Source organism: Colobus angolensis, unplaced genomic scaffold (assembly GCF_000951035.1).
Source record: "Colobus angolensis palliatus isolate OR3802 unplaced genomic scaffold, Cang.pa_1.0 Scaffold287, whole genome shotgun sequence".
Taxonomy (NCBI): domain Eukaryota; kingdom Metazoa; phylum Chordata; class Mammalia; order Primates; family Cercopithecidae; genus Colobus; species Colobus angolensis.
In genome coordinates this window covers 1,204,903-1,217,478 of record NW_012116121.1, presented here as the reverse complement: position 1 = coordinate 1,217,478, position 12,576 = coordinate 1,204,903, and the positions used below count along the sequence as shown (strand labels likewise).

General features: G+C 39.5%; 1 protein-coding gene across 1 annotated transcript in view; it reads right to left on the bottom strand.

The window, feature by feature from the left end:
* LOC105516653 (chromosome unknown open reading frame, human C18orf63) overlaps positions 1-11,766 on the bottom strand; it is a 36,702-nt gene extending 24,936 nt beyond the window's left edge. Inside the window, exons 1-4 of the mRNA XM_011948917.1 lie at positions 11,519-11,766; positions 8,849-9,013; positions 6,243-6,321; positions 4,407-4,463 (exon numbers count right to left, since the gene is read on the bottom strand). Of these exons, the coding sequence (XP_011804307.1) occupies positions 4,407-4,463; positions 6,243-6,321; positions 8,849-8,982 (270 nt within the window). The 5' untranslated portion in view covers positions 8,983-9,013; positions 11,519-11,766. The remainder of the gene's footprint in view (positions 1-4,406; positions 4,464-6,242; positions 6,322-8,848; positions 9,014-11,518) is intronic.
* Between the last annotated feature and the right edge of the window lie 810 nt (positions 11,767-12,576).

The following is a 12,576-nucleotide window of genomic DNA, read 5'->3' as shown; positions in this document are numbered from 1 at the left end:
TTAAGAATTCCTTCGTTATCTTGTCATGCTTCAAGGCCCAGGAAAAGCCTAGGCAAAACTCTTGGTGGGTTCTTTGTTACATTTCAGCCTTTGTATAAGGGCATAGGCTCAATCAGCTTTTAATGTTTAACCTTGCTGCTCAGTCAGTGCTGGAACAGTTGTAATGGAGGCCTGAGTTAGACCTTGCCTGGCACAACTGTAGAAAACAATACATACTTGCATGGGCACATATGCAACCAAGAGAATATCTTTACTTGTATAATACAAAATTAATTTTAAAAATTAAGATTTTTCACTTATAATTAAGACCAATAAGTAATAGGAACCAGATTTATCCTCCCACTTGAAATGCCTAAAACACCAGGCAAGCTATATGAAATAACAGTTCACAAGATATCAGACATCAGGCAACAAAGAAAAGTGATCCCCAAAAGATGGGAAATGAACAAGATAAGCCCTAGGATTTCCCCAGCTTCTTGATGATAGAGGGTTTCTAGGCTGCAGTACAGAGCAGGGGAACCTAGGAAGAGGCTAGGAGTCTCCCTGAATTAAGGAGACAGAGCTGAAAGTCAAGGAAGCTAGAGGTTTCAGTGCAAAGTATGGGAGAGGAAAGAGCTGCACAGAAAGCAAACTCTGGAGGTCAACAGAGAGTCAGCTGAGTATTGATTAGCACAGACATGTGAGGAAGCTACCCAAGGCTGGAGAAAGAGCCAAGGCTGTTTGATAAACATCCTTGAAAATACAGTCCAGAAAAAATTGCTGGCTTTGCCTCTGTGAAAAATGACATGCAGGAGCATGAAAAAGTCGAGGAAAATTGTCTCCCGATATTATCCATCTCTAAGTTTTCTACCATTTTGACTTCTGATGAATGTTTCCAGGACATAACTGAATAATCTGTTGGCAGAGGATGGAACCAAATTTCTTCAGTTTGTCTCATACAGAATTTAATTAAGGCTGCTATCATTGGGACTCCATAATGCTGACCTCAAACATGGCCCCAGGGGCCCAGACCCAAACAGTTGAATAAATCCCATAAACCACCAGGGTCTTCCTTAGAGAGCTAGGTGGATTTCTCTCTTAATTTTTGTATTGACTTTCTCTATGGCCCAAGGAATTAATTCAGATACAGCAAAATCTATCAGCACAGACTCAGCCTTGGCATGCAAGGAGGAATTATGGGGCAATTCTGTCATTCATAACCATCCTGGTTGGTGACCTGGATACCTTGCAGTGCAAAGATGGTGTGAGTCATCACTTCAGCTAAAGTCAGGGACAAATTCTCTACCACCTTTTCTACATGAGTGACTCCCATCGCAGGGAAAACTGCTTTCAGGATGTGCATGAACAATGGATTGTTATCTCTCTAAGAAACTCCTCCAAAATAACCAAGGGCAGTCTCGTTTTGGAGAGTTTGCGGCAATTGTCTAAGGGCTACAAACAGAACTTCAAGGAGAAACAGACGAATTCATAATTACAGGTAAAGACTTCAATACTACTCTCTTAATAACTGATACAAGTGAACAGAACATAAGTGAGAATATAGCAGACTTAAAAACACTATCAACCAATGTGACCCAATAAACATTTATAGAATACTTGATAACACATTTATAGAATACTCATTCTTCTCAAATGGACAAGGAACATTTACTAAGATAGACTATATTCTGGGGCATAAAATAACCTCAATTAATTTAAAAAGATTCAAGTTATAAAGAACGTATTCTCTAACAATGACACTGGAAATCAATAGCAAAAAGATCCCTGGAAAATCCTCAAATATTTGGAAACTATATAACACACTTCAAAATAACCCATAGATCAAAAAAGAAATCAAACAGGAATTATAACGTATTTTTTAACTCAAACGTATTATTTAATCACAAAACAGGAATTAATAACGTATTATTTAAAATCAAAATAAAATGTGTTTAGGAAGAAATGTATAGCACGAACGTGTTTAGAAGAAATGTCTCTGTATTACAAAACAAAGAAATTCTCAAATCAATGACCTCAGCTTCCACATTAAGAAATTAGAAAGATAAGACCTATAAGATTACCAAGGGCAGAGACTTTATCTGGTTCACAGCTTTATCCCCAGTATCAAGTACAGTGCTTGACATGTTACAGATGTTCAATAAATATCTGCTGATTATGATTATGTGAAAAGTATTCATATAAAGAAAAACGGAGCATAACAATAATGGCTCAATGAGGGTAGAAAAACAAGTGATAATGGAAGAAAGCTTGTGAATAATAAAGAATTCAGGGTTGGAAAGTCTAGTGAAGGTAACAAAAATTTAGTTTATAGGAATGGAAACTAAGATAAATGGAAAAAGGATAAGAGTGTAAACAGAAAAATGTTAAACATTTTGGAGATGTGACACCTTGTACTGATGAAGTCATAGGTGTGAATTAACAAGGTGGAAGAAAAATAAAGTACAAAGCATTTTTATTATTGTATAAGGACTATGGGTGATATTTTCTTAATTTTTTGTTTTTTCTTATGAAGGACACAAAAAAATGATGATGCTTAGTATAAATAATGCTTTATTAAATCAATACAGTAAGTCCTCATTTAATGTCATTGATAAGTTCTTACAAACCATGACTTTAAGGTAAACGACATATAGCAAAATCAATTTTGTTATATTGCTTTCGGCTACTGCTAAAACTATAGGCTCACTGATACAATTAAAAGTTCCTATGGCATAGTTCTGGTCACAAAAAAATCACTAAGCTTTTAAATAAAGACCAAAAACACTCGTAATATTAACATTGAAATAAATGTAAGCTATACATATATTTAAGAAAGATTAATAAAAACAAGTAAGGATTATTCACCCAATTTTTGGTGAATCAGTGAATGACAGTGGTAGTAGTGGTGGTGGGTAAAATCAAAGAATAAATGTTTGCAAAGTGAAAATTTTAAGGAGCACCTCCTACTACCACACAGTTCAAAACAATCACAAATATGACAGGCTCCCTGAGTGCTTTCATACCGCATCATTTACTGTAGTGCATCTGTATGATTATTGTATACTTTATGAACATTTATTTTATAATAATTTGTATTAATGCATCAATTTATTCATTCATTTTCCAACTAGCTTATTCTAGTTCAAGGTGGTTGGTGGCCAGAGCCTATCCTGGTAGTTCCAGGTGCAAGGTGGGCACCAGCCTTGGACAGGACTCCATTCCATTGCAGGGCAAACACACACATACCCACCCTTACTCAGCCTGGGACACTTTATACATGCCAATTCCCTTAATGTGTGCATATCTGGGATGTGGGAGGAACCCGGAGTATAAAAAGAAAACCCACTTAGACAAGGGAAGAAGGTGCAAACCACACAGACAGTGGCCTTGACTGGGAACTGAATTATTTTCCTTTCTTATTAATGTTATATTGAAACAATGTTGAACAAAATTATTTTATTCAAGGATCTGCTATACTAAAATGTTACCTATTCTTAGGCCTTAATAAATAATAGAATTTGGTAGAGATTGCTTAAAGACCCAAGTCCTAGTTCTAGGTGAATGACATACTGTAAATCTGGTTCTCATAGCTAGCTTGTAAATGGCCTTTCAAGATAACCAGAATCCTTAGATGACCAAAGACTTGTCTCAGTAAAAAGATGTAAACATATTCTTTCCTCATTGCTCTTGAATAATACTGTTTTCCCACAGACTGTAACTGATGGCCAGAACCAGCTTTCAGGTCATTCAAAGATTTCTCAGGGAACTGGAAAGTGTTACTGAAATTTTACTTGCCTAGGACCTAAAGACAGCATCTCATTTTAAAGATGACTAGAAACCTCATTATCCCAAACGCTACTAGACTTAGGAACAGAGGCCAACAGTAACAGCTGGATGGGCTTCTGGGATAACCAATGACAGTGTCTCAGAGTTACATGCAGAGGCATGAAAAGAGCTCTAGTCAAGGCTCCATGACTCAATTTACTGAGACACAGAGGGGTCTCAGTAAATGAATACTAACCACTGTATTCATCTTTCTCTTTGTGAAGATCCAGAAGCTCATCACCATGTAGAATACAATCTATAATGTTTTATTTCTCTACATATTAGCTATATAATATGGGCAATAATCTCATCTCTCTGGGTTTATCTGTGAAAATGATGAGATTCACTTATTTGAAGATGTATATGGCAAAAAAGATTATGCCACATAAAATGCCTGAAATAAAGCATCCAACAAAAAAGCCTCTTCTCCTCTTTCTACACTAAATGTGCACATAATAATTGTCAGGAAAACTTTGTTGGGTTCTTTCATATGTATAACAATAATCTGTGAGAAAGATACTCCAGTTTTTGTTGACAAGAGGAGTGGAACATACAATCACTATAAACAACATATGGTATTAATATCATTTTTTAACACTTACCTTAGCTCCATATTTTTCAACATAGGCATTAAGTTTTCTTGCTTTATAAAATGGTATCTGTAACAAAAATCCACATTTATAAAAAGGACTTAACATAAATATATAATTAAATGCAACAAAGAAAGATTTTAAGCATTATTCTGCAGAGGGCAAAGAATCAGGCCATCATCCAATTAGCATTTGTGCCTTGGAGAAGAAGTGATGACCATTCTCTCCCTGAATTGGAGTCTGTGGGCACATTTTCAAAGTGAGGAAAGCCTTTCTAGGAGTGACATGACCCCAGTATCCATATAAAGGAAAAGGCCAATAAATTTTGTATAATAAATATTTAACATGTTTCTTAATATATAATTCTTAGGCCATGAATAAGGAAAATAGACATAAATGGAAGATCATGTTCAAAGGCTTAAGTGCTCCAACTCATTAATAAAAAGAATACAAATTAAAGGAAAATATTATTTGTAACCTAACAGACTGACAACTATTTAAAGGCCTGAATATCTACAGCATTCGCGAGGGTATGGAAAAACAGGTTTTCTTCCAGACTATTTGTTAACATACAATCCAGCAAAAAGCTTTTCAGACAGCAATTTAGCAGTATCTATATTATAGTTTCAAGTGCATTACAATCTATCTCTAAAACTGTAACCGACAAACTATCAGACAAAAGTGATACAATTTCAATGATGCTTTCTGAAACACTGTAACAGCACAGACTCAGATGTGCACTGGAAAGTATTAAGTAAATTACTATACATTCATACAATGAAGTATTTCACAGCCTTAAAAATGAGGAAGATATGTGTACTGACATGGAAAGATATCCAGGAAAGGCTGTTAAAGGGGAAATGAATGGCAAGTTTCAAAACAGTATGTATGCAATCCCATTTTCTACTTTTAAACATCAACTTTTTTTTTTTTAACAGAATACCTTTGTAAGAAAGCAATACATTTTTTAAAAAAACAGATAGCTACTTTCCTCTTATCACCCTTGCTTAAATTCACATACTTGAATTTACTAGCACTCTAAAATAATGTCCTTGTTCCATAAAGATGTTTAGGTAGAAAAAGATACGAGTAAGATATTAATTTACTTGTTCACCAACAGCTTGCCTTTTAAAAAAACTATATTAAGAATAAGAAAATATGGCTGGGCACGGTGGCTCAAGCCTGTAATCTAAGCACTTTGAAAGGTTGAGGTGGGAGGATTGCTTGAGCTCAGGAGTTCGAGACCAGCCTGGGAAACATGGGGAAACCCTCTCTCTACACAAAAGACAAAAAATTAGCTGTGCACGTTGGCGTGCACCTGTAGTCCCAGCTACTCAAGAGGCTGATGGAGGAGGACTGCTTGAGTCTGGGAGGTGGAAGTAGCAGTGAGTTGAGATGGAGCCACTGCACTCCAGCCTGGTCAAGAGAGCCATACCCTGTCTCAAAAAAAGGAAGGAAAGAAGGGAGGGAGGAAGGGAAAATACGAGATGGACATATAACCAAGACCTAGGAGAAAAATAAAAGAACTAAACTTTGAATAAAACATGATAAAATGTATCAAGCCCATACTATCTTAAAAATTATACTGTAGCACGTTTTATTCATTAATAGTCTTTATCTTAGCATTTATAATGAGAAAAATAAATGTTAAATTAGAACCACAAAAATGGATTTTACACATCTGGCGTTTCAATATTAGTTTGTTAATAATCCAATTAACCTATAACACATTTTGATTAATCAATTAATCCTCATAAACATCTTAACTTTAGCTATAATACATAAATTATTATTTATCAATATTGTTCTCAACTAGTAATAACATTTCAAAAATATTAAAATACTAACCGCCATCACCACCCAAATTTGGTTTAATATTCCAGACACAGGCGATGCAAGAATATCTTGATGCAAAAACAGCAATTGCCTGTGGAGATGAAATACATTACAAAGTGGATTTTCTCACTGATATGATTTGGTTCTGTGTCCCCACCCAAATCTCATGTTGAATTATAATCCCCAGTGTTGGCAGAGGGACCTAGTGGGAAGTGATTGGATCGTGGGCGCAGATTTCCCCACTGCTGTTCTTGTGATAGTCAGTTCTCATTAGATCTTGTTTAAAAGTGTGTAGCACTTCCTCCCCGCACCTCTCTCTCTTGCTGCCTTTAGAAGAAGGTGCTTGCTTCCCCTTTACCCTTCTGACATGATTGTAAGTTTCCTGAGGCCTCCAATCATGCTTCTTGTTAAGCTTGCGGAACTGTGAGTCAATTAAACCTCTTTTCTTCATAAATTATCCAGTCTTAGTAATTCTTTACAACAGTGTGAAAACAGACTAATATACTCACTGTCTGTTCTTTATTGGAACATTTTAAACATTTGCTTAGCTAAAATGTTAAGTTTCCCCTAGGCAACAATTGTGTTAGAGACTTTCTCTCCTCACACTTAGCATAGCACCTTGAACAGTGTAGGTGTAGGTACTCAGGCCATATTTGAATTAAGAGAATTAGGAAGTTTTAGATACCAATACTAACATGAGAACTTGTCCCTGCATCTGAATTTCCTAACCTCTTTCATCTGTGAACCTAAATTTATCTTTTAGAACTCAAGTTTTGTCCTAAATACTTGAAGAAATCTACACACAGTGAAGAATCTGTCTCTTTTAACTCCTATTTCTTCCATTTTTCCTTTAAAAAAAAAAAAGGTGGTGGGCAGGGGACACCAGAGGCAAGAGTCTAAGGATTCACCTGTCAGTGAACTTACCAACCACTTAAACATTTAGAACTACTGACTAAATCCTTTTCCTTCAGAAAGGAAATTCTTCCCAAGCCAGAAAGAACTAGGTAGTGGTTTCAATAGCCAAATGAACTTAAAACAAACATCATCAGAATCAAATTATCATTAATAATTTCATTTCAAGGTTCAAGGGAAAGATAGGAAAAATACAAAAAGAATACAACTCGAAATCTGAAAACCTTCAACATTACTAATCATCAAAGAAGCAAATTAAAATAACCATTAGGATGTATATAGGGTTACCTTGAAAACCAACATAGGCCAATCTGTTTCTGGTGGCTTCGTATTTGTTGGAACCCAGGTGTATCAGGTACTTGCCTTGGCAAGGCCTGCCATTATCTGACACAGCCAAATGCTAATAGAGAGAGCTCTGCAATCTCTATTCAAGACTCTCTGTCAATTACCACCAGGGTGAGTTAAAATAACCCCACTCTGTGGGCATGGCTACCTTCAATTTGAGGGCAAACAGAAGAAAAACCTCACTTTAGGTTTTCTACCTATTTTAATATTTCCAAAAGGAGTCACAGATTAAGTCCTTAACAGGTATCAAATTATACTTTAGCAGGAAGGGTACAGGCTCCTTGATGCCCTTGGGTGGGAAAATATGCAATAGAGAGAAGAAAAACTTTGTAAATAAGAGGAAAATGAAGGACACCCCAAAAGTGGCTTCCTTATTTTTTGCCTCTGGGTATCTTCTAGTTGTTTGTTCTTCTCTAAGCAATTCATTTAAATATAGAATCTTCTCATGTATTCTATGACTCTTCCTTTGAGTGCCTCAAACAATTTAAAGGAAGGTCCTCAGTAATCATGGAATTATACTTTAGGTTTCCTCTAAGCTGTTTTTCTTTTCTTTTCTTCTTTTTTTTGGGGGGGGGGATGGAATCTCACTCTGTTGCTCAGGCTAGAGTGCAGTGGCACGGTCTTGGCTCACGGCAACCTCTACCTCCTGGGTTCAAGCGATTCAACTGCCTCAGCCTCCTGAGTAGCTGGGATTACAGGTGCCGGCCACCACGCCCAGCTAATTTTTTTGCATTTTTAGTAGAGATGGGGTTTCACCATGTTGGCCAGGCTGGTCTCGAACTCCTGACCTCGTGATCTGCCCACCTTTGCCTCCCAAAATGCTGGGATTACAGGCGTGAGCCACCATGCCTGGCCCTCTTAAGCTGTTTTTCAACGACTATGTGGGATCAGATATTTTGAGACAGATCCTAGAGAAATACTTCTCAGTGTCTTATACTGACTTGAGAATTAAGAAACTACTAATCTAAGATGTTTATAGGATCTCTAAGGGCCCCATCTACTAGAAATACCTACTGGAAAACAGTAGGTATTCCATAAGTATTGATTAATTAGGACCTCTACATTTCTGGGAGCCTGAATTTAATTCATGAATGTCTGTGGAGATTTTAAACTTTTAAAAAGCATGTAAGAGGTCACAAATATAAAAACTCAACAGTGACATAATTCTATTGCAAGTATTTTAAGTCCCTACTTAAATGTAATCCAATATACCTGGTCAAAACAAAATATGACTTCCTTTATTTTAAAATTATGAACACAAATTGAGTGAATGAGTATTTTGCTTTATAGAAAATTCCTCTAAAACAGCTTTTATAGGTCTTAAAGTTTTAAAAGTCTTAGTTATAAGATGTATTTTTTACCTGCACATCGTCATTTGTATAGTCCTTATCTCAGTATCTGCCACTTTATTACTCAGTGTTATTCTGACAGCACAGAGTTTGTTTAAATCTGGAAGTGTGATGAAGAACAGAGACTGCTGCCTAGAATCATTCATACTTTCTGACTGAGCGTCTCAGCAATCAGGCCTTTAAAAATAAATAGCAAAAAAAGGTAGTAAATTATCTTACCAACAGAGTTCCAATACCAAGTCAGCACACAATATTTGATATTGTTTTAGAATAGGATCAAACAGTTTGGTTGCAAACTTCAGCAGTTAAGTATCACTGCCATTTACCTTTAAGGTCTTCTAATGATTTTCTATGATTTTTGGTACAAGTTTTAGTAAGATATAGTTCACATAACATAAAATTCACCCATTTAATGTGTACAATTCAGTTTTTTACTGTATTCAGAGTTGTGCAACCATCACTGCAATAAATTTTAGAATATTTTCATCACTCCCTTTTCTATAACAATAATTATTTTTTAAAAGTCAAAATGTATAGCAAAGTATTTTGTTGTTTCAGATTTTTCTGTAAAGCACTTCAAGGTTGAGGAATATATTATTTGTCATTGTACACGAAAGAAAATGTTTACTGAAGACTCTAAATTCTTCCCTAGTTTTTGTTTCCACTAATTATCCAGCTTGCAAATTCTATTGGAGGCACAGTTTACAGTTGATAATTCACAAGGTATACCTTTGAAGTCTACATTACGTTTTACTACAGAAACAAAAACTAGAATATAAAAGTAAAGCAACCTAGTGAAGCATCAGGACTCTAACTTGCACAAATACATTGAGGAAAAGTAAGCTGGACTCTAGTACTTTCAACTTTTCAACATCAACATGCTTTTTTCTTTTTAAGAAAGAGTAACATACTGGCCCGGGGAATGTGCATTGTGAACAGCCTTCTGATCCCAATGCTGAAATGAGTTTGTGCTGTCATCTGAGGAATGCTGGCAATGCCCTCTGGCTCCAACACATCTCCCTCACTCCAGCATCACAGTGTTTGAAATTCTCATCACTAGAGAACCACTTGGTTCTTTTAAAAATAGAAGCAGTCTTACAAAGGTTAACACAAATTCACACGAGGTGTTGATGAATTAAGATGATTCCTGGTATCATTAACAATAAAAATATTCCCTTTCTGATTTGACGTTTTGAAAAGTTAAAAAGAAAAAAAGCACAAAGTTGCAAGGTAAACACTGCTGACTTCACAATTTTAATTCTCTTCACCCGAAGTTTTGTAGTAGAGAGCATCAATAATGATCAAGGTAAAATATATGGCAAAAGGCTGATTACAGCTTAGGCCCAGGACAAATACATGTTTTAAAGAAAATAGGGCAAAGACATGGGCGAAAGTTTGTGATCTGTTACTTTCATTTCTTTTTTTTTTTTTTTTTTTTGAGACGGAGTCTCGCTCTGTCGCCCAGGCTGGAGTGCAGTGGCGCGATCTCGGCTCACTGCAAGCTCCGCCTCCAGGGTTTACGCCATTCTCCTGCCTCAGCCTCCCGAGTAGCCGGGACTACAGGCGCCCGCCACCTCGCCCGGCTAGTTTTTTGTATTTTCTAGTACAGATCTCTATCTAGTACAGACGGGGTTTCACCGTGTAGACCAGGATGGTCTCGATCTCCTGACCTCGTGATCCACCCGTCTCGGCCTCCCAAAGTGCTGGGATTACAGGCATGAGCCACTGCGCCCGGCCTAAAATTACTTTCTCTCTCATTTTTCCTCTAAATTACAGTAGGAATGTAAATTCCAGGTCACCAAAAAATTCCTGGGTGCAAGTCCTCCCGTTCTGCCAATCTTCAAATACTCATGGATTGCAACACTGTATGTAAACAAGAGTGATCTGTTCAAGGATAAGCATGAATTTATTAGAATTATTACTATTTTTTAATTTTGGGAGTTCCTAGTTGGCAACACGTGCGGATTCAAAAAGAATGTTGTTTTCTTTGACTAGGCGGTAGAAGAACTATATCGTGAAGCTCAAAACGTAGGCCAAGCCTTATTATGATCTACGGATGTGCTATTAACATCCCGTCCAGGGAGTCGCTCCGCCACGTTTCTGTCCCAGGATTTCATCTTTGTTCCCAATCGCCAGCAGGGCAAGGAACAAGCGCCAGGAGCACGCGACAGGAACCTGCACAATTCTACACACGTGAGGACTCGGAGAACCCCAAAGGACCAACACTCTGGGAGCGCCCGGCAGCTCGTGCAGGGCCGTGCGCGAAGCCTGGGGCCCGCGGTCCCATCGGGAGCTCCACTGGCCTCTGGCTACGAGGGACCCTTCCTAAAAGTCAGTCTGGGGCGCGGGGTTCAGGGCGGCCCCAGACCCGGCTTCCCGCTGCCCCCAGGCGAGCGCCCACCCCCCATCCGGCCTGGCTTCTGTGTCCGCAGCAACGGCCGTGAGTGGAAACCAATCTAAGGTCTTTGTTCGGCTGAATCCATTTCAAAAGGTTTTTCTATAAATTTCCAATATAATAAAATGCCCGAAAAACCGGGACTCGCGGGTCTTTACAGATGAATACAATTTTTTTCCTGCTCCAAACCAGCGTCCTCAGGGCGCCGGCACCGGGATCTGCCCTCAGAGCGGCCCTGACCTGCTCCTCCGCGACCGTGGGGAAGAGAATCAGGAAAATGGTCTTACAAACTGGAAAAGCAACGCTTCCAACGCCCACGGCCTCCTGCACTGCAGATGTGCCGGCTTTCTCCTCAGGGGCAGGAAAGGGCGGGTGGGCGGCAGGGCCTCCAGCGGCCTCCCTCGCTTCCGCTCTGCCTCCTTCAAGCAGCTGCCCCCCAGGCCAGGCCAGGCCTCCTGGTTTCTGCGAGGCGTCGACTGAGAGCCCGCGCGCCTCAGCTCCCTCCTCGCCACCCTCAGGAGACCGCTCCCGGCTCCTGGCTTTCCTCACGGCCCTCAGGAGCCAATCCCAGCATTCCCCGCGCTTTCCCAGCGTGCCCTGCGCTCTCCCAGCATGCCCTGCAAGCCTTGTGCTCCTGGCACACAATGCAGGTCAACTTTTCCCGCCAACGCAGGAACCGACCAAAGCCGGCCATGGATGACTCAGTGAATCCCAGAGAGCATCGCTCAGCCCAAGCAGGTGTGGGTGAGGCCGGGACACAAGGTTCTGGACGCCCTCCAAGACGGGAAAGCTGGATCAGCGCAACACGTCCAACGGGGAGCTCCAGGGCTGAAGCCCCGGCTAACTGCGTGCTGCACAGGGCTGCCCAGCCAATGGCCTCCGCACGTTTCCCCTCAGATTCTCATGCTTGACTTTACAGCTTCTGCAGTTCCTTTAGTGGTGGGAATCTCCATGACTGGAACATCTTCATGCCTGATGTGGAGGGGAAGCGTGGTGGTGCAAGCTCGTGGGAGCAAATGCCCGAAGCGCCTACCGTAGTGCAGATGCATTTCTAGGGGCTGCTGCTAGAGCACTACAACAGCATTCCCAGTCTTCGTGGGACGCACATTTTACGTGGGAGTTGGGGGAAAACAGATAAGCAAGATAAATGCGCAAAATCTTAGTACGGCAGATGGCGATAGGTGCATTGAAAAAAAATTAAGTAGAGTAGGGAGGCGGGGAGTGCCAAGGAGAAGTCGTTAGGTTTCATAGCATGGTCAGGAAGGCCTCGTGGAGAAGGGGATGTTTGAGAAAGACATGAAGGCGTTGAGAGTGGGCAGCCTCGTGCATGTCTCAGGAGAGAATG